Source organism: Mus musculus, chromosome 19 (assembly GCF_000001635.26).
Source record: "Mus musculus strain C57BL/6J chromosome 19, GRCm38.p6 C57BL/6J".
Lineage (NCBI taxonomy): Eukaryota > Metazoa > Chordata > Mammalia > Rodentia > Muridae > Mus > Mus musculus.
In genome coordinates, this window is record NC_000085.6 from 45,012,805 (window position 1) to 45,037,429 (window position 24,625).

The 24,625-nt window shown below is 54.4% G+C and overlaps 2 protein-coding genes across 22 annotated transcripts in view; one reads left to right on the forward strand and one right to left on the reverse strand.

Moving 5' to 3' along the window:
* Positions 1 to 2,371: 2,371 nt before the first annotated feature.
* Positions 2,372 to 14,311, forward strand: Lzts2 (leucine zipper, putative tumor suppressor 2). Of its 8 annotated transcripts, none has more exons than NM_145503.2 (5): positions 2,372 to 2,519; positions 8,583 to 9,032; positions 10,738 to 11,400; positions 11,915 to 12,175; positions 12,998 to 14,300. In NM_145503.2, exons 2-5 carry the CDS (start codon positions 8,625 to 8,627, stop codon positions 13,679 to 13,681), a joined length of 2,016 nt encoding a protein of 671 aa, NP_663478.2. In that variant the 5' UTR covers positions 2,372 to 2,519; positions 8,583 to 8,624; the 3' UTR covers positions 13,682 to 14,300. The 8 variants fall into 8 exon arrangements, with proteins under 8 accessions (NP_663478.2, NP_001123997.1, XP_006527067.1 ...); NM_001130525.1 differs by having other exon boundaries at positions 2,406 to 2,509; XM_006527004.4 differs by lacking the exon at positions 2,372 to 2,519 and adding an exon at positions 2,542 to 3,019 and having other exon boundaries at positions 12,998 to 14,311.
* The window catches only part of Pdzd7 (PDZ domain containing 7), a 31,727-nt gene continuing 21,204 nt past the window's right edge, over positions 14,103 to 24,625 (reverse strand). For 3 of the 14 annotated variants that reach the window (XM_006526537.4, XM_006526536.2, NM_001195265.1), the window contains 10 exons: positions 23,927 to 24,322; positions 23,253 to 23,450; positions 20,831 to 20,881; positions 20,208 to 20,383; positions 17,394 to 17,485; positions 17,176 to 17,267; positions 16,936 to 17,007; positions 15,920 to 16,519; positions 15,575 to 15,675; positions 14,103 to 15,170 (listed from right to left, as the gene is read on the reverse strand). In XM_006526537.4, the coding sequence (XP_006526600.1) occupies positions 14,811 to 15,170; positions 15,575 to 15,675; positions 15,920 to 16,519; positions 16,936 to 17,007; positions 17,176 to 17,267; positions 17,394 to 17,485; positions 20,208 to 20,383; positions 20,831 to 20,881; positions 23,253 to 23,450; positions 23,927 to 24,322 (2,138 nt within the window). In that variant the 3' untranslated portion in view covers positions 14,103 to 14,810. Of the gene's footprint in view, positions 15,171 to 15,574; positions 15,676 to 15,919; positions 16,520 to 16,935; positions 17,008 to 17,175; positions 17,268 to 17,393; positions 17,486 to 20,207; positions 20,384 to 20,830; positions 20,882 to 20,997; positions 21,214 to 22,769; positions 23,060 to 23,252; positions 23,480 to 23,926; positions 24,323 to 24,625 lie in introns of those variants that run through there. The other 11 variants (XM_006526538.2, XR_877655.2, XR_003952736.1 and 8 more) reach the window with 11 other exon arrangements.

Here is a 24,625-nt window from a genome sequence, read left to right on the forward strand (position 1 = left end):
ACACTAATTGGATTTCTTCTCTGACTTGGGAGTAAATGGGTCCTTTTCCCCACTTCAACCTCTGAGCCGGAAGCTCCCAAATAGCAGGGAGCAGTACAGGGCCTTCACATCTCACCCCCTAGAGATACACCGTCCTTGGAATAGGGGAAACAGGGTGCTGTGTTGAGGACCCCATAAAATTCCTGACAGGTGTGGGTCACATACCCAGGCCTTGCCTGACCAGCTGTCGCTCTTCACCTGTGAGGTGAACCATTCACATATCTCAGTGTAGACTCAAGAGTCAGCCCTAGCTGGGCGTGGTGGTGAATGCTTTTAATTCCAACACCTGGGAGGTAGAGGGCAGAAGATCAGGAGTTCCAAGTATCCTAAGTCTAGGCCAGACTGGGCTACTCAAAACTTTACCTCAAAAATAGCTCATTATCTCTTTCCCCTTACCCTCATTCATTCCCTCTGGAGTCCTCTCATCTCTCCTTAACATGTGCTCGAGCTGGGAATTTGTTAAAAACTCTGAGCTTAGGGCAGTCTCTCTCCCCTGCCTTTACATCCTCTGAGATTTGGAGTTTGACATGGGGTCTGGATACCTCAGTTTACCAGGCGCTACAGAAGGTTTTAGAAGAAATGATTCACAGACTGCCAGGCATATTGCTAAATGACCTTTTCATTTCGATTGGTGTGATGCCCTGAAGTAGCGATTTCAAGATTGGGGGTATTAGCAAGCCTCTGCTCTAGGTAGAGGGGTGGTTTTTTTACTCCCTAGAGGAAGAGCAACCTTTTCAAATCAACCCAAGAGGAAGCTTTTAGAACCGGATGGTAGAGTCCAGGGTTTCTGAGAACTCTAGCCACAAAGACCTGAAACAATTGCTTGCAAAGCTGTTGGTGGTGGGGAAGAACCTAGGGGTGGGGGTAGCTCCTCCAGGGCCTGCCTTCTTGGGGGTCTCTCCCAGACTGGCTGGAGCCAGGCCTCTCTAATCCTGCAGTAATCATTACCAGCAGTTGGCTGCTCTAGGCCTCAACCAGGGTCTGAAATATTTAAGTCAGCCATGCCTTCCAGATGTACAGAGAGAGAGATCACTCCTACCTATCAGAGTATGGATTCTGTATTCTACTCTCCCTAAAATGCCTGGCGTGTCCTCAGACAATCCTGTAGTTTCTCCTTTGGAGTTTGTGAGGGCTGTAAATCAGCAGAGAGAGAGAGAGACAGCTCCACCCTCCTGGCTGGCGCACACCCCCACACTTCACAAACCAGAATGAGGAAGAGGAGGAGGAGGAAGGCTAGCTAACACACCCCCTACACAAACACATTCCTCTTCGTACCTGCCCTAAACTCCCCACAGCAAGCTCTAGCACAAAATATGCTCAGTAGCCATTGGAGCCCGGAAGCCAGGTAAGGTCATTCCTATATCTTTAATATAAAGTTCCGAGGAGGCACTTTCTATCCACATACTCAAAGTGGCTTGAAGCAAATCACCTGGGATGAGTCGTGTCACCCTGTGTCCCACTTACTCCATGTCCCAGAGACCTCCTGGAAAGGTCTGGCCTAGCAGGGTCAGATTAGATCTGCAGCCCTGCTTTCAGACTTACATTGGGTCTCACGTGACCGTGAGGGGGCGGCTTTAGGTCTTCAACAGCTGTAATGTGGGCGAGTCTGAGACCAAACTCACCTTGGTCTCCTGAACCAACTACTCAGGCAGTGGGCCTGGCTCAGAGAGCTGTAAACTTAAGCCTTTCCACAATATACCTGGTAAGTCAGGGAGGAAAGGAGCCTTTGGTACGTCCCTGAAATACAGGCCAACTTCCTGTTTGCTCCTGTGGGTGGGACTTTATGGATCTAAGGGAAGCCTAGCTGTGCCCTATGGGGGGCCAGGACTAGCAGCTTTCTCACCTGGGTTGCTAACTACTCTAGGGAAAGAGGCGGTACTAGGTCTGCCAGGACAGCCCCCAGCCAGCCCCAGCCCTAATGAGTGTGTGTGTGTGTGTGTGTGTGTGTGTGTGTGTGTGTGTGTGTGTGTGTGTTTTATGAAACTCGATACTTCTTTGTCTGCTTCCTAGGGATTTTCCCTCTTCTGGTTGTGAGCAGAGTGGACCGGACTGAGTTCCCCACAGAGCAGGAGAGAGGCAATCTCTACCGTGCCTTAGTTAAGGCTGCCAGGTAGCTAAAACGTCAGTTACGCCTGCCCTCCCCTTAGGTCAAAAGTCAGTATGCTGTGCAGTCAAAAGGCCAGAGAGACAGCCTTAGGCCACCACCAGGCTACTTTTGGACTGGGTACTGGGTCAGGCTACTTTTGGGTTGGGTACTAGGTTAGCTATTTGGAGGTGCGGGGCAGACCACTCCCCTCTGGGGGGGGGCGCGGCTTCAGCCGCCCCGCCCCACTCTTCCAGGGCTGGCCTGGCGGGAGCGGGGAGCCGGGAGCGCTGAGCCCGGAGCCGGCTGGAGAAGTAGAGTTCTATCACGGCGAAGAAATAGGCACGCTGGAGCGGGAGCCGGGCCAAAAAGGGAGCAGCGGCGCAGGTGACGCTGGGTGAGTGGTGGGGCGGACGGGGTGCAGGAGCTCCGGCTTCCCGCAGGTCCTCACTTTGGAGAGAACTTTACGCGTCTTGGGATGAGGAAAGGGTCCGCACTCTGTGGACCGCAGGCGAAACAACAGCAAAGGAGTAAGAAAACTTACACACACGCGCCGACACACACACACACACACACACACACACACACACACACACACACCCATGCATTCACTTAGGACGCGAACACACGTGTGCTCAGGAAAGGACAAACACAGCGAGGTACCCTAGCTGTCCCAATGGCAGTACCACTAGCTCGCGCGACTCCCCACCCCACCCTGCGACCTGGACGCTGAGTTTTTCTGCCCAAGGCTGAGTGAGAGAAAGGGGACGCCCTGAGACTATCGGCGGGGGCGGGCGGGGTTTGTCGCACCAGGCGGTTCCTGCTTCCCAGCCGGCTGCCTGCAGGTGAAGACCAAGACGTAAACAGGCGTTGAGCACGTGATTGCTTCGCAGCCGGGTGGGTAGTGCTCCCCAACTCCTGTCTAGGCAGGGACACCCCTCTCATCTACCTCTCCGCTGGTCCTAGCATGTTTGTTTCGCCCTGTATGGAGCTTTATTCCACACTTCACCTGGAATGATGATAAATCCTCTCACCCAGAATGGGAGCTCAACGCCCCTGGGGGCCTGGGTGACCCGGAGACCTGGAGAGGGTTGGGGCTAACTTGGGCTCCTTGCCTTGGAGCTCACTAGCACGTTCTTGGAACCCGTATCCTTGAAAGGTATCCGAAAGGACCTTGATGGCCCCAGACAGCTGCCCCGGTCTCATACAGCTCTGTCTTTACGTCCTCTTCCTACCGCCACCTCCACCCCTTGCAGGACTGGGCACAAATAGCCCACTCAAGCGAGAAGAGTCTCCCCTCACCCCTCCTCAAAGGGAACGCACCAAGAGTAAATATATCCTTAAACCTAAGGGGAGTGTGTCTCCTCTAGGTGGAAGAAAGATCAGAGTCCCCTCTCTGAAAGTGAAAGAGGGGGCTGCAGCCTCTTCCCCCTCCGGCCCCCATCCTTCATTCCCCCCACCCCTCACCCGGCCACATGCTGAGCCCAGCTGCTGCCTGAGCTTCTGGGCTGGAGGCCAGAAAGGGGAGGAGGTTCTCGGTGCCCCAGGAGGCAGGGATCAGGGCAAGGCCAGAGGAGGGGGTTTCTGTTAGGGAGAGGGGTTCGGTATGTTCTTGTGAAGCTGAGGGGCTGGAGTGAGCCTGAGGGTGGCTAGGCTGTGTTTTCCTTTCCAGGGAAAAAGAAAGAAAAACAACCCTTTCCATGGAGCTAAAAATAGAGCTGAGAGCCGGCCAGGCTGTGGCCTGGAAGGGGGGGGGGTGCTTCTTCCTGGGGCTGAGCCCAGCTCTGGCAGACCTTGGGGGGGGGGGCGGGGGGGATCGGGGAAGGGAGGATGGCCTTGCCAGAACATGTGAGGTCGGCTGACCTGAGCAGGTCACAGAGACCCCTCAGGGAAAGTGGGTAGTTTGTGAATATGATGTAAGAAGTTTCCAGAGTGGCTGAATCCGGCTGTCATTGCGTGGAAGAGGGTTGGGAGGCTGAGTGTATTTAAAGAATGTGACTGGATGCAAAGGACTGTTGTGCACTCTCCCGTGCACGAAACACCAAGCCTTCTGTGAGTTGGCCTGAAGGATTATGGAATGAAGATCTATGGAGCCACGTGATGGATGAGACTGACTGTGGCTGCCCGAGACTGAATGTGGGAAAGGTCGTGTGGGTGTTAAGACTGTTGTTTTCGAGAGGGTAAAAATATTTGTGACCCCAAGAGAGACTTTGGGATGTCTGCTGCGGAGCCAGTGTAGGTTTGAGCTGTTCGTTCTTGAGATTATTGGGGGTCAGGTATCCCTCCCACCCCCTTTGAGCAGCGACCCTTCTCATAGCAAATGACCCCCGAGGTTCGGCTAGGGAGGCTGGAGCCATGCCAGGGACAAGCCTGGGCTCGCGGCCCGAGGGTGCTGTGCTGGAAAGGGAGTGGGATTGGTGGGGGTCTTGGGGGGGGGGGGCTGGTAAGTTGCTGGAAAGGGCCACCAGGTGGCGCCGATTTGGAAAATCCAAGCGTGTGACCTCCAGCCTGCTGGGGGTGGGACAGACAGCGACCGAGCCAGTCCCTCAACTTGTGCCCAGGAGCCGGCAACTGGAGAGGGATGGCTGACCCCCTCGGCCTCCCCATGGACCGGGAAGCTGGAGACTGAGGAGGGAAGCTTCTCCTAGAGGAGCGGAGGGGGAGGGGCGGGGCTGGCGCCGCGCCTTGGCTCTTTGTGCTGGAACAATGACCAGCTGCCGCTGGCCCTTGGGCTCCGGCAGGGATAGGCGATGGTGACCCGGCTCGATGAGTCTCGAGCCGGCCGAGCCTCCTAACACACACACACACACACACACACACACACACACACACACACACACACAGAGTCGCTAGGCCACTCTGGGAGGAATCCCGAGCGCTACCGAGCACACACACACACCACACTTAACACACACACACACACACACACACACACACACACACACACACACACACACACACACACACACACAACACACACACACACACACAGTTGCTAGGCCACTCTGGGAGGAATCCCGAGCGCCGCCGAGCAGCCCCCGCGTGCGCCCTGGCTGGCACGCGTGACGTGGGTTACTTGCGCGTGTCCGCTCCCCGGGGCGGGAACGCCCCTCGGACCCCTCCCCCCATCAGTGCGCACCGCCCACTCGGGCCGGGCGGGGGCCGGTCAGGGCCGGGGGCGCCGGCTGGGCGGAGGCGGGGCCGAGCCGGGCAGCTCCGAGTGGCCGCGCGCGGGCTGGAGCGGGCGGCGCGCCTGTGGAGTGCTGGGGCGGCCCGGGGCTGAGCATGGAGCAGCGCGGCGGAGGTGAGGGGTCCAGGGCTGAGGGTGCCCCAACTTCTAAGCGATGCGGTCCGGTGGGGAGGTGGCATTCCATAGACGCCCCCAGTTTATGGAAGGAGCGGACTATTGTGGGTGGCGGGGGGGGGGGTGGGGGGACACGACGACTCTGGGCTTTCAGTCTCGGAATGGCAACTCGTGATCCCAGACTGGATCCTGCTTGACTGGTCTCTGGAGTTTGAGTGTGTGTGTTTGGGGGGACTTTCCCCAACTCTCCAACCCCAGCCCTGAGGTCAGAGAGTTGGGACGTGGGCCAGACTCATCTCAGGCCCTGGCGCGGCCCCAGACTCTAGAACCCCCAGCTTACTTGCTGGGGTGGGGGCGCAGGGGTCTGTGTACCATAGTGATAGGTCAGGGAGTGCTGGGGAGAACCAGGGCTTTCTTTTTCCCACAGCTACAAACGCATTTCTCAAAATGGAGCCGCTTGCCCCTCCTTCTCTCTTGGGCCTCAAAAGCGGGAGCCAGGCTGGCTAGGCCTGGCTTTCCTGACGCCTGGCCCTCAGAGCTCAGCTCTGTGGCTCCTCTGGCTTTAGGGGTCCTTGCCTGTGTAGCTTCAGCGACCCTAACTCATGGGTCTGCCTCTGGCTCCTCGTGTCTGAGCCTCTTGGCCTTTGTCTCTTCTGTCTTCTGGCTCCTGTCTCTCTGAGTGTCTACCCCGGCCCTTGCCCTTCCTTCTGGGTCTCACTTTCTGTGTCCTCTGGAGTAGGGACAGGAGTGCCAGCCCCTTCTCACTCCTCACTATACTGTGGAGCAGTCTCCATCCCTAGGCTGGACCTTTTGGGGGCGATCTCAGTACCTACCCTACAGAGAAGTTGCTACACTTCAGTTCCTACCCTAGCTCTTAGCAACTCCTTCCTCACGCTGGACTCCTGTGAGTCTCTGGTCTTAACACTTAGAGGCACTTAGTGGAGAACAATATACAAAGATAAGATGGGGCAAGGGCGTCAGGCACTGTGATCTCACCTTTCCTCAAACTCTTAAGTTAAAAAAAAGTTTTAGGGAGGAGGAGTCCCCATTCACATTGGTGGCTTTGAATGTCACCCAGGTCCTCATGCACTCCCAGAACGCTCACTTATACAGATTGGTCCTGGGGAGCTTTCACACACTTTTCTTGTGTACAGTAGGAATCCATGTAACTGTCCCAGGAGAACTGCAGGCGTCCTGTAGAGATTTGTGTGTCTCAGTCTATGAGAGACTTGACTCAATGGACCCAAAGAAAGGAGGATTTTCCCTAGAATTTCATGCTAGGAGAAGAAGCAGAATGGCTTACTGAGGATAGGTGACTGGAAGATTTAGTGGTATTTACACAAACCTCACATATGTGTGCACAAACTGGTATATCTATCCAAACATTTCTCTTTTTGCCATATAGTGACATCCAGAGCCCACAGATTCATTTGTTTTATACACATTAATAACTGTGTGGTGTGCTTTCTAAGTTACGAAACTCATAACTTTGTAAAACATAAGAATTCACACATACAGCCTGGTGGTGGTAACACACACGCCTTTAATTCCAGCCCTCAGAAGGCAGTAAGAGGTGGATCTCTGAATTCAAGGCCAGCCTGCTCTACAGAGCAAGTTCCAGGGCAGCCAGGGCTACACAGAGAAACCCTGTCTTGGAAAAACAAACAAACAAAAAACAAACAAAACAGCAAAAAAGAATTCACAGTGGGCAGTGGTGGCGCACACCTTTAATCCCAGCACTTTAGAAGCAGAGGCAGAAGCAGGCCGATTTCTGATTTCAGGGCCAGCCTGGTCTACAGAGTGAGTTCCAGGATAGCCAGGGCTATACAGAGAGAACCTGTCTCGAAAAACCAAAACCAAAACCAAAAACAAAAAAAACCACACATACAGCTCGGCATATTTGCACAAGGTTAGAATCCCAGCTCTCTGAGGCAGGAGGATCTGAGTTTGAGGCCCACCTATGGTACATAGCACAACCCTGTTTGGTTTTGTCATGTCCCCTACATCACACACACACATATACACACATGTATGAACGTACTGACATCTGTCTAAACCCACATGGACTGCACAGTTTCATGCATATTCTCACAGATACTGTTCATTTTTTTATGACCCTGTCTATGTACTCACACCCACAAGTAAATGTACACACACACACACATACACACACACACACATACACACACACACACATTCTTCTTTCTCATGGATCCTCAGTCCACTTTTTGGCCCCTTTGCTCTGTGATGACTTCAGCAGATGCCTAAGTCTTGGTCATCGGCAGCCTTGGGACTGGGCGGGAGTTCCGTTCTGGGTGCAGGCTTGCTGTTCTTTCCAGGAAGGAGTAAGACTAGGGGAGGCGGAGCCAGCCATCTTACTTGAGCTCCTACTAGACGTGGTAATGGGCTCCTGCTCAAATTCCATAGGGGTTATTCTGAAGATCAACTAAAGCAGGAAGGTTTATAAAGGTTGGCAGTGGGACAGGGCCTGGGTAGGCTCCCTTAGTCCCGAGTGATGGCAGAAGCTAAGAGTGACATGGAAACAAGCACAGCCTGCATCAACCTCTGGGAGGTAGGAGAGACCCCAGAGGGCACCTGTGGATTCCTAAGACCTGTAAGGTTTCCTGTTTGGCCAGCTCCACCCTCGAAGCCGCCTGAGTGTCTGGGAGAAACTGAGGCCCAGTGGTGGGAGGCTGGACAGCGCCTGGCTTTGACTCTTTGTTCCCTAATTACCATCTGAGTTGCTGATTGCATCCCTGACGTGTCCTCTGCCCAAACAGCCCAGTAATGAGGCCACCTGTCCCAGGAGAGTAGGGACCTGTACTGGGAGCTAGAGTTAGGGATCTCTGCCCAATCTGAGTCTTTGGCTATATAGGGGATACAGGTTGGGGCTTAAACTAGGTCTTCTCTGCCAAGGAACCCTGTATAAATGTTTAGATCTCCCATTCCTTCCTCTCTGTGTGGTCAAGTTATTCCTTAGCCTTGTTCCAGACTAGAGTTGAGGCCCAGAGGAACTCGAGGTTCATGCCAGTTCTTGGAAGGGAAGCCTTTTTCCTAAATGGGGAATGTTCTATCTGGAGGAGGGGGTCAGGAGAAGGCTTATAGGGGGAGGATCCTCAAGGTGCAGGGACTCTGACACCAATGCCCTGCTCACAGGTTGCCCCGGAGGCCCCTGGCCAGACCTGAGCCTCTGCCACCATGGCCATTGTGCACACTCTGCCAGTGCCTCTGGAGCCCGCACGTGAGACAGCCACTGCCCCCAAAACTCCAGCAATGGGCAGCGTGAGCAGTCTTATCTCAGGCCGGCCCTGCCCCGGGGGACCTGCTCCTCAACGACATCATGGTGTCCCTGGGCCCACCTTCTTCCGCCAGCAGGATGGGCTGCTACCGGGTGGCTACGAGGCACAGGAACCGCTCTGCCCGGCTGTGCCACCGAGGAAGGCTGTCCCAGGCAATAGCTTTACCTATGTCAATGAGGACTTCCGGACAGAGTCTCCTCCCAGCCCCAGCAGTGATGTTGAAGATCCCCGGGAACATCAGGCACACAATGCCCACCTCCGTGGGCCCCCACCAAAGCTCATCCCTGTCTCTGGAAAGCTGGAGAAGGTAACGGGCAGCCCTTTTGGGAGGACCTGGGTGGGAAGCCAGGAGCCCCTCAGGGAAGCTAGAATTTGGAAGCGTCAGTAGAGCAAAGAATATGGGTTCTGTCTTACCACTCAGACAGTGAAATAACCTGTCTGAGCCCCGTTTTCTGTGTCTTTATGGTTACGGTTAGAGGCTAATCTTTGTAGGTTCCTGTTAGAATTAATACATAGTAAAGTACCCAGCAACCTCAAATGAACAATATAGTAATTGTCTGAGTTAGTTTTATTTTGTTTTTTGAGACATGGTTTCTCTCTGTAGCCTTGGCTGTCCTGGAACTCACTGTGCAGACCAGGCTGGCCTCGAACTCACAGAGATCTGCTTGCTTCTGCCTCCCGAGGGCTAGGATTAAAGGCATTTGTTACCACCTCCAGCCTAGTTGCTTCAATTATTCAGAGGTGTGTGTATGTGTCCTTGGGCAAAACCTTTAACTTTACTATGGGCCTCTACATCCTTGTTTTTAATATGAGAAGAGGATCATGTTTTGTTTGTGTAGCTATTATGATTAAAAAATGAGCATTTTGAATTACTTAATGTAAGTAGGCAATTAGAAACTTGCTGCTAGAGGGAAGAGTTGTTTTTAATTTATAGGACTTGAGGACCCTGTATGGGGAATCGAGTAGTGTGACAGTTTTGAAAGATCAAGGTTTGAGGCTTGAAGAGATAGCAAAGTGGGTGAGATGCTTGCTGCATAAACACAAGAACCTGAGTTCAGATCCCCAGTACCCTGTAAGAAGTTGGCCATTGTGGCAAAGGACTGGAATCTCAGCACTTGACGGGCAGAGACAGGCAGATCCCTGGGGCTGGCTGGCCAGTCAGGCTGGCTGGGTTGGTGAACTCCAGGTTCAGAGGCTGTATAACAAATTAGGTGGAAAGTAATTGAGGAAAACACCTGACTTTGACATTTGGTCTCTTCACACGCAGTCACCAGTCACCAGTGTGTGCACACGTGCACACTCATGCACATAAAACATACATATACACCACACACACACACAAACTTACACACGTTAGTGTTTTGAAAGATCAAGCAAGCAAACTGGGCTTGGTATGACACACCTGTAATCTTGGTTTTTGTTTGGTTTGGTTTGGTTTGGTTTTTGGTTTTTGGAGACAGAGTTTCTCTGTATAATCCTGGCTGTCCTGGAGCTCACTCTGTAGACCAGGCTGGCCTCGAACTCAGAAATCTGCCTGCCTCTGCCTCTGCCTCCCAAGTGCTGAGATTAAAGGCGTGCACCACCACTGCCCGGCACACACCCTGTAATCTTTTTTTGTTTGTTTGTTTTTGTTTTGTTTTTAAAGATTTATTTATTATTATACATAAGTACACTGTAGCTGTCTTTGAACACACCAGAAGAGGGCACCAGATCTCATTACGGGTGGTTGTGAGCCACCATGTGGTTGCTGGGATTTGAACTCAGGACCTTCAGAAGAACAGTCAGTGCTCTTAACCGCTGAGCCACCCCCCACCCACCCCCCACCCACCCCTGTAATCTTAAAAGGCAGAGAAACCTTGCTTGTGATCAAGCCTAGCTTGGGGATACAAAGTGAGTGAGCTCGGGCCAGTAAAGTAAAACCCTGTCTCAGAAAAGCAACAGAAATAACATTTTAAAAAGGGCAAGGGACTGGGCAGATCACCCTCACAGTGTCAACTGGTGCCTCATTTCAGAATATGGAGAAGATCCTGATCCGGCCAACAGCCTTCAAGCCAGTGCTACCCAAACCTCGGGGGGCGCCATCCCTACCCGGCTTCCTTGGTCCTCGAGCTGCTGGGCTATCTGGGAGCCAGGGCAGCCTGACACAGCTGTTTGGGGGGCCAGCCTCTTCCTCCTCCTCTTCCTCTTCCTCCTCTGCTGCTGACAAACCCTTGGCACTGAGTGGTTGGGCCAGTGGCTGCCCTTCAGGAACGCTGTCAGACTCTGGCCGAAATTCTTTATCCAGCTTGCCCACCTACAGCACTGGAGGTGCCGAGCCAACCACCAACTCCCCAGGTGGGCACCTGCCCTCCCACGGCCCTGGCCGAGGGGCACTGCCTGGTCCAGCCCGAGGGGTCCCTACTGGGCCCTCCCATTCAGACAGTGGCCGGTCCTCCTCCAGCAAAAGCACGGGCTCCTTGGGGGGTCGTGTAGCTGGGGGGCTCTTGGGCAGTGGTGCCCGGGCCTCCCCTGGCAGCAGTTCTGGTGGAGACCGCTCTCCACCCCCTCCACCACCTCCACCCCCTTCGGATGAGGCCTTGCTACACTGTGTCCTGGAAGGGAAGCTCAGAGACCGCGAGGCAGAGCTGCAGCAGCTGCGGGACAGTATGGATGAGAGTGAGGCCACAGTGTGTCAGGTGCGGCCAATGGCAGTCCTGGGGCCGTGGGGCTGAATACCCAGAGCGTTGCTGTTGGGGAGGGAGAGGGTCAAGACTCCTGGTGTGACACCCCTCCCCCCCAAGGTTGGTTAGCTTAACCTTCAAAGCGGTGAGGAGGCAGGGTATATAGGAATTGGACCCAGCACTGTTTTGTAGGGTGTTAGGTTTGAGCAAGTTAATCAATCTCACCGGGCCGCAGTCTCCCTGTGTAAATGGAGATAACTGTGACTCCCTAAGGGGGTGATGAAGATTAAATAAGACAAAAAGGATAAAGTCCTTAGACTAACACCTGATACCTAGGAAAGGCCATATAAGTGCCTGCTTTTATAATTGTCATAATTCACTGGATTCAGGCCAGGCAGGGAGCTACCCAAGCAGGAGATGGTAGAGCTCATGATCGGGGGGGGAGGGGGGCGGCGGCGGCGGCGGCGGCGGCGGCGGCGGCGGCGGAGGGACTGGACCGGACCATTTCTAGCCTGAAGTCTTTCCCTAGGCATTCGGGGCACGGCAGCGGCGCTGGCCACGGGAGCGAGGGGAGGACTGTGCAGCCCAGGCGCAGCAGGCCACGCAGCGCGTCCAGCGGGCCCAACAGCTGCTGCAGCTGCAGGTGTTCCAGCTGCAGCAAGAGAAGCGCCAGTTGCAGGATGACTTTGCCCAGCTGCTACAGGAGCGGGAACAGCTGGAGCGCCGCTGTGCCACTTTTGAACGGGAGCAGCGGGAACTCGGGCCACGGCTGGAGGAGACCAAATGGGAGGTATGCATGATGGACGCCGGGCAGGATGAAGGGGGTCACGCTCTGCACAGCTGGCCCACAGTAGCTACCGTTCCGGGTCTGTCCTTCCTTGTCAGGGTTGGAGCATTCCTTGTGCCTCTGTTGGATCTCACGGTTGTGATCTAGTGACCTCACAGCTAGTGGCGTTTCCTTCTCTGTTAGATGGGTACTGTTAATACCTCCGTTTCATGAATGAGGAAAATTGAGCTAGAGCCTTGAATTAAAGTAGCGGTGGCTGGGCTGAGATACAAACCCAGGCAGCTTTTGTTTTTGTTTGTTTTGGTTTTTTTTTTTTTTTTTTTTTTTTCAAGACAGGGTTTCTCTGACAGCCCTGGCTGTCCTGGAACTCACTCTATAGACCAGGCTGCCCCCAAACTTAGAAATCTGCCTGCCTCTGCCTCCCAAGTGCTGGGATTAAAGGCGTGTGCCACCACCACCTGACCAGGCAGTTTGTTTTTGATGTCCTCTCTTAATCCAGGATGCTTGCCTTTCACCTGACATGTGAGAATTGCCCTGGACTGCCGCACTCCACTCCTGCAGTCTGTGCCACCATCCCCAGGCCTGGGCAGTCTTTATAAAGAATCCTGGCATAAGAATCCTGGCATTGAAAGGAAAAGATCTGGGTCTTTGTTCTCCTTTCGCCTCTTACTAGAAGTATAACCATGGAGGCATCACTAGGCTCGCCTCCTGCTGTGCGTCCATGCGTAAACTCCCGAAACTGCATTTTCTGGAATACCCAGCATACCGCCCAGTGCCCAGTACCTAGAGGCCTCACCATCTTTCCTCAATACTTTGCACCCACAGGTGTGTCAGAAATCAGGTGAGATCTCCCTGCTGAAGCAGCAACTGAAGGAATCTCAGGCAGAGCTGGTCCAGAAGGGCAGTGAGCTGGTGGCGCTGCGGGTGGCCCTCCGTGAGGCCCGGGCCACCTTGCGGGTCAGTGAGGGCCGTGCCAGGGGCCTGCAGGAGGCAGCCCGAGCTCGGGAGCAGGAGCTGGAGGCCTGCTCGCAGGAGCTTCAGCGGTACCGCCAGGAGGCTGAGCGGCTCCGGGAGAAGGCCGGGCATTTGGATGCCGAAGCATCGGGACTCCGGGATCCCCCTGTACCCCCTGCCACCACCGACCCGTTCCTCCTGGCAGAGAGTGATGAGGCCAAGGTGCAGCGGGCAGCGGCTGGGGCAGGGGGTAGCCTGCGGGCTCAGGTGGAACGGCTGCGCCAAGAACTGCAGCGGGAGCAGCGGCGAGGGGACGAGCAACGGGACAGCTTTGAGGGGGAGCGGCTGGCCTGGCAGGCAGAGAAGGAACAGGTGATCCGCTACCAGAAGCAGCTGCAGCACAACTATATCCAGATGTACCGGCGTAACCGGCAGCTGGAGCAGGAACTGCAGCAACTGAGCCTGGAGCTGGAGGCCCGCGAGCTTGCGGATTTGGGCCTGGCGGAGTCGGCCCCTTGCATCTGTCTGGAGGAGATCACTGCCACTGAGATCTAGGGCTCTGCAAGGGGTCTGAGCCACAGAGGCCCACCTGCCCGGGGATCCACTGAGCACGCGCTCCAGGTCTCAGAGCCAAAGGGCCTCGGCCGAGCATTCGGGTGGCTCCGTAACTTGGAGAAGCAGCAGAATCAACCCTCTGTGTCACCGTCACCCAGAGGCTCCTGCCTACTCTGCCATTTCACTCCCTCACTGTCGCCACTGCCAGCCCACTCCAGCTGGGAAGGGAAAGAGGCTGCTTCCCTGTCTCCGCATCTACCTGCCTGAAGCCAGAGAGAGCCCGAGGGCAACCAGCTGCTCCAGATGTGCCTGCCCTCAACATGTCCACGTGGAGGGGCAGGGCCGGGCATGGGGCTGATCCCCATGTTGAGCTCTGCAAGCCTCTTCTGGGCTGAGGGGGCTGAAGTCAGACCAAAGGAAGAACCCAGCAATGTCTTGTTTATTTGTGTTTGTGACCAAGCCGTCCTCCCTAGTTCCAGGGTTACGGCCTCATTTCCACTTGTATATTTTTCACACTGTAAATTTCTTGTACAAACCCAAAGGGGAAAAAAATTTAAAAAAAAAAAAAAGTTTTGTTTTAAAAAAAAAAAGTGCAATGGATAAAGAAACTGCAGGGGAATTTGTTTGACATCCATCTCTGCTTGCTGGCTGCTCGCCTACCTATGATGGAATTCTTAGGACTAATCTAGTAGAATCCTGGGTCCTACTGGACCACACCATGAGTTTTGAGGAACTAGAAAAGCCTTCCCATCCTGTCCTCTACACTGAACCCTGCTTGAGGCTGGGGGATGATTGCAGTGACACCCTCCCCCCACTTGAGGACTCTCAGTTTACGACCCTCAGATTATGGTGAGCCAGGTCCATCGTGAAAAACCTCACACTAGTCACAGGCTCCAGACTTGAGTCTGTCTGTCTCCTTACTGGGAAGCAGTCCAGGATTAGGGAATGCACATGACATGGGTTGCCCACTAGCACACGGTGTTCTTGGACATCCAGCTTGTCCTGAAAGGCCAGAGCCCTTTTGACAGCCGGGGTGGATCAGAGCCACCAGTGTGGTGGTGCTCTCAGTAGTCAAATGGATAGGATAGAGGTACACAGAACCCAGAGGCAGCAGGAGGACTTGAGGTCACTAGGAAGGGTCATGGGGATCCTTAAGTATAGGGGAGAGTTTAGGGATACTTTGAGGGACCTTTAGAGCTGAGCTGAGAGACTGCTGGAGTTGCCTAGCCTCAGGGGGAGGTAGCTGGGTGAGAATCCGAGCATCATCAACAGGTCCAAGGGCGGAGGGACAGTCAGGAGCAAGGCTCTGGTCCTTAACAACTCGTAGGTCAGAGGCTAGGGGCAGCAGGCCAGGCCCAGGGACCCTGACCACAAGTTCCATAGGTTCCCGAGCCTTGTTTCGGTAAGCCCTGCGGATGGTGTCCACTGCTCGCTGGTGGGTTACCTGCTCCAGGCTTTCGCCATCCACTGCCACCAGCTCAAAGCCAGCCTGGCACAGAGATGGAATATTCAGTTCTGAGTCATTCCCACCCACCACCCAACCTGAAGGCAGCGGCCTTTCACCTCCACCAGCCAGGACACTCCTACCCCATCTGGGTGCAGGGAGTGGACAATAGGACTTTTGTGCCTGCAGCTGTTGGGGGCAGGGTGGGGCACAGACAATGGCCCTTTGTCCCTTGGGAGGAGGTAGAACAGGATGGGCCATTCTCAGGCCAAGGCTTGCATGAGGGGACACATTCTTCTCTAGGACTGCCCATCTTACCGGCCTGACCCCCATACTCCCAAGCCACCTCCTATGACCTGGTCTGAACATGCCCAGTTGGAAGTGTGGAGCGGTCTTGAACCCTGCTATACTTAAGTCGCAGGCCTAGAGAGGCTTAGCGCTTCACGCACCTGTAGATCCCCGCAGAGGAAAGCTGCACCTCCGGGAAAGATCTTCTCTATCTTCACCATGGGCTGCACCTTGGACTCGATGCCCCCAGAGATGCTAATGCCTGGGCAAGATCCAAAGCAGAGTGACTACAGTCTTACCCTAAACCTTGAGCTCCCGGGAGGATCCTAGAATCCCAGCCCCAAGTCCAGTCCCGCCTTCTTCCCATCTCTGGCTTCTGTCTCAAGTCTCAACCTCCAAACAGATTCTCCAACGATATACCTTAGTACTCAGATTCCTTCCCTGGCCCACCAACCTCCCTCAAACCCAAGGAGTCTACCCTGCTTAATAGTGCTCCCAGGACTCACCCAAAGACTGCTTCATCTTGGATAGTGTGATGGTCCTCAGCGCTCCAGTGGAGACATTCCCGACTGCTTCCTCAGCTATCCGACCATTCTCCAAGGGCCCTTGCCTGGCTCCCACTTTGGCCACCTGCCCATCCAGAAGTCGTGGAAGCAGGGGCCTTGCTTTCCGAGGCCTGTGGTAACGCCCGTTGGCTGTGGCAGCAGTGGCGATGGGTGCCGGGGAAGGGGAGCGCCTGCGCCCAGGAGACTTGCCTTGACCTCGGCTGTGGCTGCGACTGCGGCTGCGGCTGCGACTGCGGCTGCAGCTTTGGGCTGGGGTCTGGCTCTGGTTCTGCTGAGTGTCCTCTCTGCTTAGGGGTTCTGTCAGTAGCCAGTTAGGCCTGGGAGGTCGGGGAGCCACAGGAGGTGGCTGGGGAGGAGGTGCGCATGCGCCTCGGCGTAGCGAAAAGGCATCAACTGGCACGTCTTGTAGAGGGGGGATTCCCTTGTGGTGAGGAGCAGAGGCACCGAGGGAGACCTTAAGGACCCCAAGCTTCTCCCTTATCTCTCCGTCTTCATCCTCTGAGCTGTTCACTGGTAGCAGGTAAAAGCCCCCACGGCTATCTGCGGAACATGGTCAAGGCTAACTGGCTTTTCTTGACCATCCCTTGCAGACCCTGCTGCTTACTGTTTCCTGTAGGATGCCCGAGTGTGTGCAAACAAGGTCTAGATTTGCTCAGAGTTAGGTGCCCCATGGTAAAGGGGCACTGGGTCAGGTGGACAAACATGACCTATTATTAATAGTATTTTGTATTGTAATACAGTTCTACTTTGGCAGAGCCAAGAGACCAGATTTAAAAACACGTAGTTTTGAAATGTCCTGTACGGGGATGTGTGAGTAACATGGCCTGGAGGACAGCGCTTTCTTTCCTGACTACAGTCAGTGACCCTGCTCGGAGGCAAGGATGGAAGACCTGTTCTCCCTGTTCCAATGTCCCCAGGGTTGTCCCCTTTCCCCAGGTTATAGGACTCTGACTGACCAGGCACAGGGGTGATGAGGTGACGTTTGGGTGGCGTGTCTTGCCTGGTAGGTCTCAAAGCAGAAGGCCCCACTGGTTGGAGAAGAGAGCAGGTCAGAGGTCAGACACCCCTGCCAGGCTCGCAGATAGCTTTGCCAATGAGCCACCCTCCACTCCCACCCCACCCACAACTAGAGCTCAGGAGCCAGAAGTCCCCGCCCGCCCCCCCAACCCCCCACCCCCGCTGCACACACTGCTGACCTGCCCTGCTCTTAAGAGCCTCAAAAGCCTCCAGCTCCACAGGCATCACCATGCTATCGAAGCGGCCAAGGTCTGTGGGGGCCACCACGCTCCTGGGGAAGGCAGGGATGTGGGGTAAGCAGGGCTTGGTTCTAGGGGGTGCAGTCATGGAGAAGCTTCAGTCCTAGGGTCATTCCGTTCCCCCGGGTCGTACCCCCCCACCCCCAGCCTCTCCCAACCTGATGTCCCTCAGCAACAGCAGCTTCGTGGGCCTGTCTAGGATGGCCAGCAGGGGGCGCACCAGATCCTCCACACCACCCTCATGGACATACTGCATTTAGAGACATCACAGGTCAGACAGCAGCAGCAACTCTAGCTAGAGCTGGGTGTGGGGAAACACCAGGGCACACAGAGACCCTGGAGCCCATCGGCCATCTTCGCTCTAGGACAGAGTCGCCCTATCCAAGGTCCACAAGTTGGTGTGTCAGTGACCTTGTGGATGCATGACCTTGTGAATGCCTGGAGTGATCCACAGATCTGCAACAAGTACCAACATCAATAATGGCATCTGGACAGGCAATTCTAAGCCTTTTACATGCAGTCTTTCACTTCGCGGCCACTCTGAGATGATTCCTGTTTTACAGATGAGGAACCGAAGCTCAGGGAGAATTTGCTCAAAGCCACACAGATAAAGACGTAAAGGAAAAGCAAGAACCCAAGACATCTTCCTATTGCTTGCCCTGGGGCAGGAAAAGAATGTTCAGGTGCTGGACTCCCCCACCTCCACTCCCACCTCTACCCCCACCCCCACCCCCAACGCTTTTGCCCAGGCAGAAGGAATGAATGCGAGCCCAACACTAGGCTGTGGTCCTGGCGGTTCCCACCCTTTGTTCAGGGTTAGAATGGTGATCTTGGCAAGCGGATGGCTCTACAGCCTCTCTAGTCAGTACCCTTCTGCCTGGTACGGCCTGGATGCCACCGGCCGGGATGCCACACCCCTTGGATTCTAGAAAACGAAATACTGGCAGCCAAGTTACTTGGGCAGCACACTGCCCCCTGGTGGTGAAAGGAAGACAACTTCAGAGAGCTCCTTGGATTGTTACCACGTATGGACATAGACACAGAAATAGCTGGCCCTCTGGCCATTAGCATGAATCATCAATAAATATTTAGGAATAAATGAAAAAGTGTGTGTGTCCCTAACCTACACATATGCTTACAGGACTCACATCAACAATACACTACCATATATGTGCATATCCCTAAAGTCCACAAACACAAGATCAGCAGCTGGGTGGCAAAAGAGACACAATGATAAGACCCTCTCCCAGAGCGTCAGGGACTCTGGTGGGAACAGGGACAGATGGCCTCACGTGGCAGTCATCCGTAAGCCACGGACCGCAATGAGACATTATGAGTTTCTGAGAAGGGTGAAGGATCGTAAGCAAGGGACCACTCCGCCAACGCTTCCAGGGTGGACACAAGGGGCAGCACAGAAGCTCTGAGGGCAGGCAGGATAGCGAGGTAACAAAGGTTTCATGTGGCATCAAGGGCTCATGGAGACCCTCCGGCAGGGCTGCACAGGTTGAGAACATGGGACTAGCACCCCCTAAAGCTATGCGGCTCATAATTGACATCAGCTATGTGGTGGCCCTGGAAGATCCCAGAAAAGTTGGGGATGGCAGATTGGGGTGTCACACCAGGTAAGGCCTAGAATGTGGGAGAAAGCAACTTGTACTCTGTTCTGCCTCATGAGGGAAGAATACCTCTGCATCAGTAAGAGAGGTCTTTAAGTTCCTGGCCTGAGGGATGTGGATGGACAGCTCAGGGGAGAGAGAGGAGATTCAGGCATGCCGCCTTAATCACTAGGGAACTTTGCCTCTCTCTCAGACCCGGGCTCTGTTTCAGAGGGTATGGGTGGGGCATTGGGTTGGCTGTGAGCAGTAGGTTCAGCCTACAGGGTAAATAGAACCACAGTGAATGAAGTCCTGGTTTGAAGAAGGCTGGGCAAAGGATGGGTGTGGGAAAAGGGGCTGGTCAAAGATACAGACACAGAGCCCCTCCTAGTGGCCATATCTCGGAGTTGCAGGCTCACCAGAGCTGGAGCACACCGCTCACTTAAAGTTCAGAACTGAGGACAGAATTTAGCTCAGAGCCCATGATAGGGCCCTCCATCTGCATTTCTATTGTAAACCAGATCTTAGGAAAGAGAATGTGTGAATGACCCCATCTTAGCCTTTGAGTGATACTTCATCATATATGGGTACATACATGCATGCTATGCACATACGAACATGTGTGGCATGTCAACACAACACTTCACAGACATGACAGTGTACACATCACAATAACAACACACAGCCCCGTCACAGTCCAGGTAAAGTTAGGAACAAGTGGCTTTCTGAAACTGCCCAGATTGCCCCCCATGTGCAACAGATGCATGGCCCTCCAGGAAACCCACCACAGGACCCTGGGAGTCCTGGAGACAAAATGATAGTAAAGGATTTTACAGTTCTCCTGGAGAGATCAACAGTGCCCCGCAGCCTCCCCAACACTTAGGCTCCAGGGATCCCTCCAAAACTGACTCCCTCTGGTACTGGTCGAAGAGAAAAGAGAGAGAATAGTATGGGTATTGGGGACGGTTGAGATGGGAGCAAAGGCTCACAGACTTGAGAAACAGGAACAGGCCCTTGGCATAAAGCCATGTCTGCTGGCTGTCCCAGGCACACAGCGGGGGAGATGGGAGACAAGACTGGGGGCAGGAGAGAACACAGTCGCTTGCCTACAAGGACATTCCCCTCCTGTTTGTCACCTGATTTCCTCTCCCTTAACTTAAATGTCACCTCCTCTGAGAGGCCTCAGATCTCCTGGGTTACCCACGGCTGCCTTTTCACTGTGCTCTGTAGGACTGGCCACTAGAGGGACTTAGATTCTAGGTATTGTCTCCCTCCTGCCTGAGAGCTTACTGGCCATTGCCCTCCCAGCAACAAGCCCAGGTACTGATCAGTGAACAGTAGTCCGAAATGAAGGCCAGGCCTTGGGCAGAGACTTACCCGGGAGCAGTGGCGAGTGACTGCTAGTACCTCATCGTCTGTCAGCAGCCTCCGGGCCAGGTCCTGAATGAGGGGCCGTCGACTTTCCCAGGCCTGCACCTGCTCATTCACAGTGGGTGCCTGGCCAGAGGGGCTTCCAGACCTGGCGGAGAGCAGGGCCCGGCCCCTCTCCCGGTCTGTAGGGCAGGGGCGAGAGGATGTGACAAAGCTGACAAGAGCTAATAGGGTAGGGTAAGGTAGAGTTTCTCTTGGCGGGGGCGAGGCTCCAAAGAAGCCAGCCAAGAGACTGAATGAACATGCTGGGCAGAATCCCTCTGAGCCCCTGTTCCCAAACATGGCCTTCCCTAACAAACTGCCACCAACAGAGAGCCAACTCCAGCCTCCTTCACTGTCACATTAATCCCCCCCCCAGTTGGAGTATAGACACACTCCCTCACCCCACATCCCTTTGGGGATCCCAACACAAGCCCTCTGTCCAAGTTCTCTGTCCTCCTTATACATTCCAGTAAGCTAGCCAAGTTCTCAGTCTGACTCCCCAGGCTCAGCTCTAAATGAGTGTTGTTCAAAACCGCTAAGCTGACCCCCATCGCTTTACCGTGGGGCCCTTGGGATACTGCCTTTACCTCGTCTTAGTCTCCAGGTGACAAACTTCTGCACAGGCCCCACACTCCCCGCTGTAAGGAAGAAAGAGATTTCAGTTCAGCAGGATCAAGAGTTCCAGTTAGAAGAGGTCAGGGTAGGGACGAGAGCCGTCGAGGGTCTTCAAGGTCATATCCAGCTAGGGACTGACCTTAAAGGCAGTGGGGAGTCGGTGGAGGCCGTGGAAGAGGAGGCAGTATGAACACTGCGTGTGGAGTTTATTTGGCAATGAATGAGGGGAAGAACCCAGGCAACAGCTTGGCGGTGCCTACCTTCAAGAAACAGAGAGGGAAAGAGGAATCGTGGAAGGAGAGAGGCCTGGCCAGAGAAGAAGGCTGAGACCCATGAGAAACCAGCATCCTGGGAACTGAGAGATGAGAAAGCAGACTGAGGAAAGAGGTACCCCTGACTGGAGACCTGTCTCTCCTACTGGCCTGTCACCGGAGGCCTCCAGACACTCAATTTTATTTTTTATTTATTTATTTATTTTTAAGATTTTATTTATTATTATAGTAAGTACACTGTAGCTATCTTCAGACACACCAGAAGAGGGAGTCAGATCTTGTTACGGATGGTTGTGAGCCACCATGTGGTTGCTGGGATTTGAACTTTGGACCTTCGGAAGAGCAGTCGGGTGCTCTTACCCGCTGAGCCATCTCACCAGCCCTAGACACTCAATTTTAAGGTGGAGCAACATCGGGCCTCTCATTCTGTTTGCTTCCACCTACCTACCCAAAGTTCGCTCCCACTTCTGGAAGGAAGCAGCACCCTGCTTGTCTCCTGGGTGACCCCCACCCCACTTCTCACCCCCCACCCCCACCATTCTCATTAGCCCATGCATTCTAACTGGGCTGTGGCCCAGGTGAACTTCGAAATCACCTATCCATCATATCTGGCTCCTGCCTTGCTTTTCTCTTCCACCACAGTCGTTTGTTCAGCATGAGAGAGAAACCCCAGAGGGCCCGGACTGACCCCTGCAGCTGGGACTGTTTAAAAATATTCCTTTAGGCCGGGCGAGGTAGCATATGCCTTTAATCCCAGCAGGAGACAGATGGAGACACATCTGAGAGTTTGAGGCCAGCCTCAAACAAAATGAAACCATGTTTCAAAAACAAACAAACAAAAAAACCAACCAAATAAAAAGCCCCAAATAACAACAACAAAACTTCTCTGCCCCCAGGGTTGCTAAGAGACTGGGGCCATCTCATCTCTAAATTGGCAAAGCCTTCTAAAATAATGGCACAGGCTCTAGGAGGTATGTCTGCTGGTACTGTGTATGCCCTCAGACAGGTAGAAACAGTCACTTGTTGAGCCTGGAGACCTGTGCTTTAAAGCTAGATGGACTTGAGTGTCCATCTGTCCTATGCAATTGTATCAAGGCATCCGTGTTGGCTCTGGTTTCTGAGTCTCAACAGGGTTGACAGGTTTCTTGTGAGGATCCTGAGCTGGGCTGGGTCTAGAACCCAGGGCTAGAGTGCTTGCCTGTCATGTCTGGGGTCCTAAGATTCAATTATCATGACAGGTGGGGGTATGGTGTGTGTGTGTGTGAAAGAGAGAGAGAGCAAGGTGATATGTGATGTATGTGTGGTGTGTGTGTATGTGTGTGTGAGAGAGAGAGAGCAAGGTGATATGCGATGTATGTGTGGTGTGTGTGTGTGAGAGAGAGAGCAAGGTGATATGTGTTGTATGTGTGGTGTGTGTGTATGTGTGTGTGAGAGAGAGAGAGAGAAAGAAAGAGAGAGAGAGCAAGGTGTGATATGTGTTGTATGTGTGGTGTGTGTGGTATATGTGTGTGTTTGTGTGGTGTGAGTGTGTATGGTGTGTGGTGTGGTGTGTGTGTGTGATATGTGTGTAGTGTGGTATGGTGTGGTATGTGTGTGAGTGTGTATGTGTGGTGTGTGTGAATGTGTATGGTGTGTGGTGGTGTGTGTTTGGGTGTGTTATGTGTGTGTGTGGCATGTTTGTATGAGTGTGTGTGCATGCACGAGTGTGCACACATGTCTCCACCTGTGTCCTTCCATCTGAGCTCTGATTGAGAAGTGGCTTTCCTCAGGGACAATTCTAGAACTGCATTGGGCCCATGGAGCTCTGGATGGAGGATGTGAAGCCAGGGTTCCCACCAAAGGTGCCTTCCACTGCCAGCACTGCCAAGAGCACACGACTCCAAGCTGAGCTCACTTCTTGCTGTGCCTTGAGCTTGTCACTTTGCCTTTCTGAGATGGAAGACAACAGTGTGACAGTGGCCACCCCATTTTCAGAGCACCGTCTAGGAGTTAGACACAGTGCTGACTTTTGCTCCCATTTCACTTGGTCCCCATACGCCCAAGGAAGTGGCTTTTACTCCCTGTGAGAGGCAGGGCAGGGTGGAATTTCAACCTGGACCTGCCAGACGGACCCCACACCTACCTTTCTCTAGGTCCAGGCGAGGGCGGACTTTGGTGGGGCTTCTGCTGTCCAGTGTCCAGGCCTCTCTGTGCCCGTCCCCTGCTGGCCGCCCCTGCCGCCCTCCCTTGAAGAAGAGGTTCATCAGCGTCTTGGAGCGCTGCAAGGCCCCCTTCTCCCCAGAAGATCCCGACTTCTCCTTCTTCCGTTGTTTCTTCTCCTCTGCAGATATGAGGGAGCCCCCGGGAGGGCTGGAGGGTGGGCAGAGAGGAGGGGGCGGGGAATAGAAAGGGGCAGAGAGAAGGAAAGGAGGCAGTAGGGGTCTGCCGCTATTCCGGAGTGGGAGCTGGTGGGGTGGGGTCTTCTTCCTGCCTTCCACCTCTCTCTACCACACAGTTCCAGGGATGGAGGGAGTCTCTCGTATGTATCTGTAACTACACAGGCTGGGACACCCCAAGCTGGAGGAACTGGAGTTAGGGCTGGTTTGGGGCCCAGAGCTTATCAGTTTGGGGCCTGGGACCGAGATGGGTTTGGAGCCCAGGCCTGTTTAGAACAGGATCTGGGGATGTTCTGGGACAGGACCTGGGACCTGGCCTAGGCCCTGGGACAAAGGCAGGCTCCTTGGAGTGTGAGGCAGGTTTGTTTGGACTAGACCCTGTGGGAAGAGTGGCCCACGCGCCCCCACACACTCAACATACCCCACAGTGTCAGGTGGCTCTGGGATCGAGTGATGGGAGTTCTGGGTCGGCTGAGGGCCAGAAGGAGAGCAGTCTTGGGGGACTCTGAAAGTGCAGAATCAAGGTGTCGGGTAGAAGAGGGACCATCCGAGCGGATGGCCGTGTCCCTGAGGATGACGGTCGGCCTTACGCTGCACCAAGTTTCCACTCGGCTGTCCAGGTCAGGCTCAGTCTGCATGGCCGTGTCTGCCCGCCCCCAGCCTGGGCCATGGCTAGTGGGCTCCTCTGGCCCCAGACAGACATCCATGCGGTCAGAGGGCAGCGAGCCCGAGCTGCAGGGGGCGCTAGAGGCATAGGAGGAGACGCTGGAGCTGCTCTCGGAGGCTGGCGACAGCTGCTGCAGTACCCCATTGCTCACTGCAAGGGAGACGTGGCAGGGTAGCTCAGGGGTCTGCTTCCTTCCCCCTGGGGCCCTGCTGTGCTGTGCTCACCGATGACCCTTGGGTTTTGGGGTGGAGGGAGGAACCAGAGGTGTCAGCAGAGGTCAGAGCTGCCAGCTACTGGGTTTGCCACTTACATCGGGGAGGCCCTGGGAAGTCATTTCTCTCCTCACCCACTGGGGCTTGAGGCCTAGAAGACCCTGGCATCCTCAGGGGAGGTTACTTATAAGCATCACTGGCTGTGAGAAGGTCCTGGGAGCATCTTGATACTCCCCCCCCC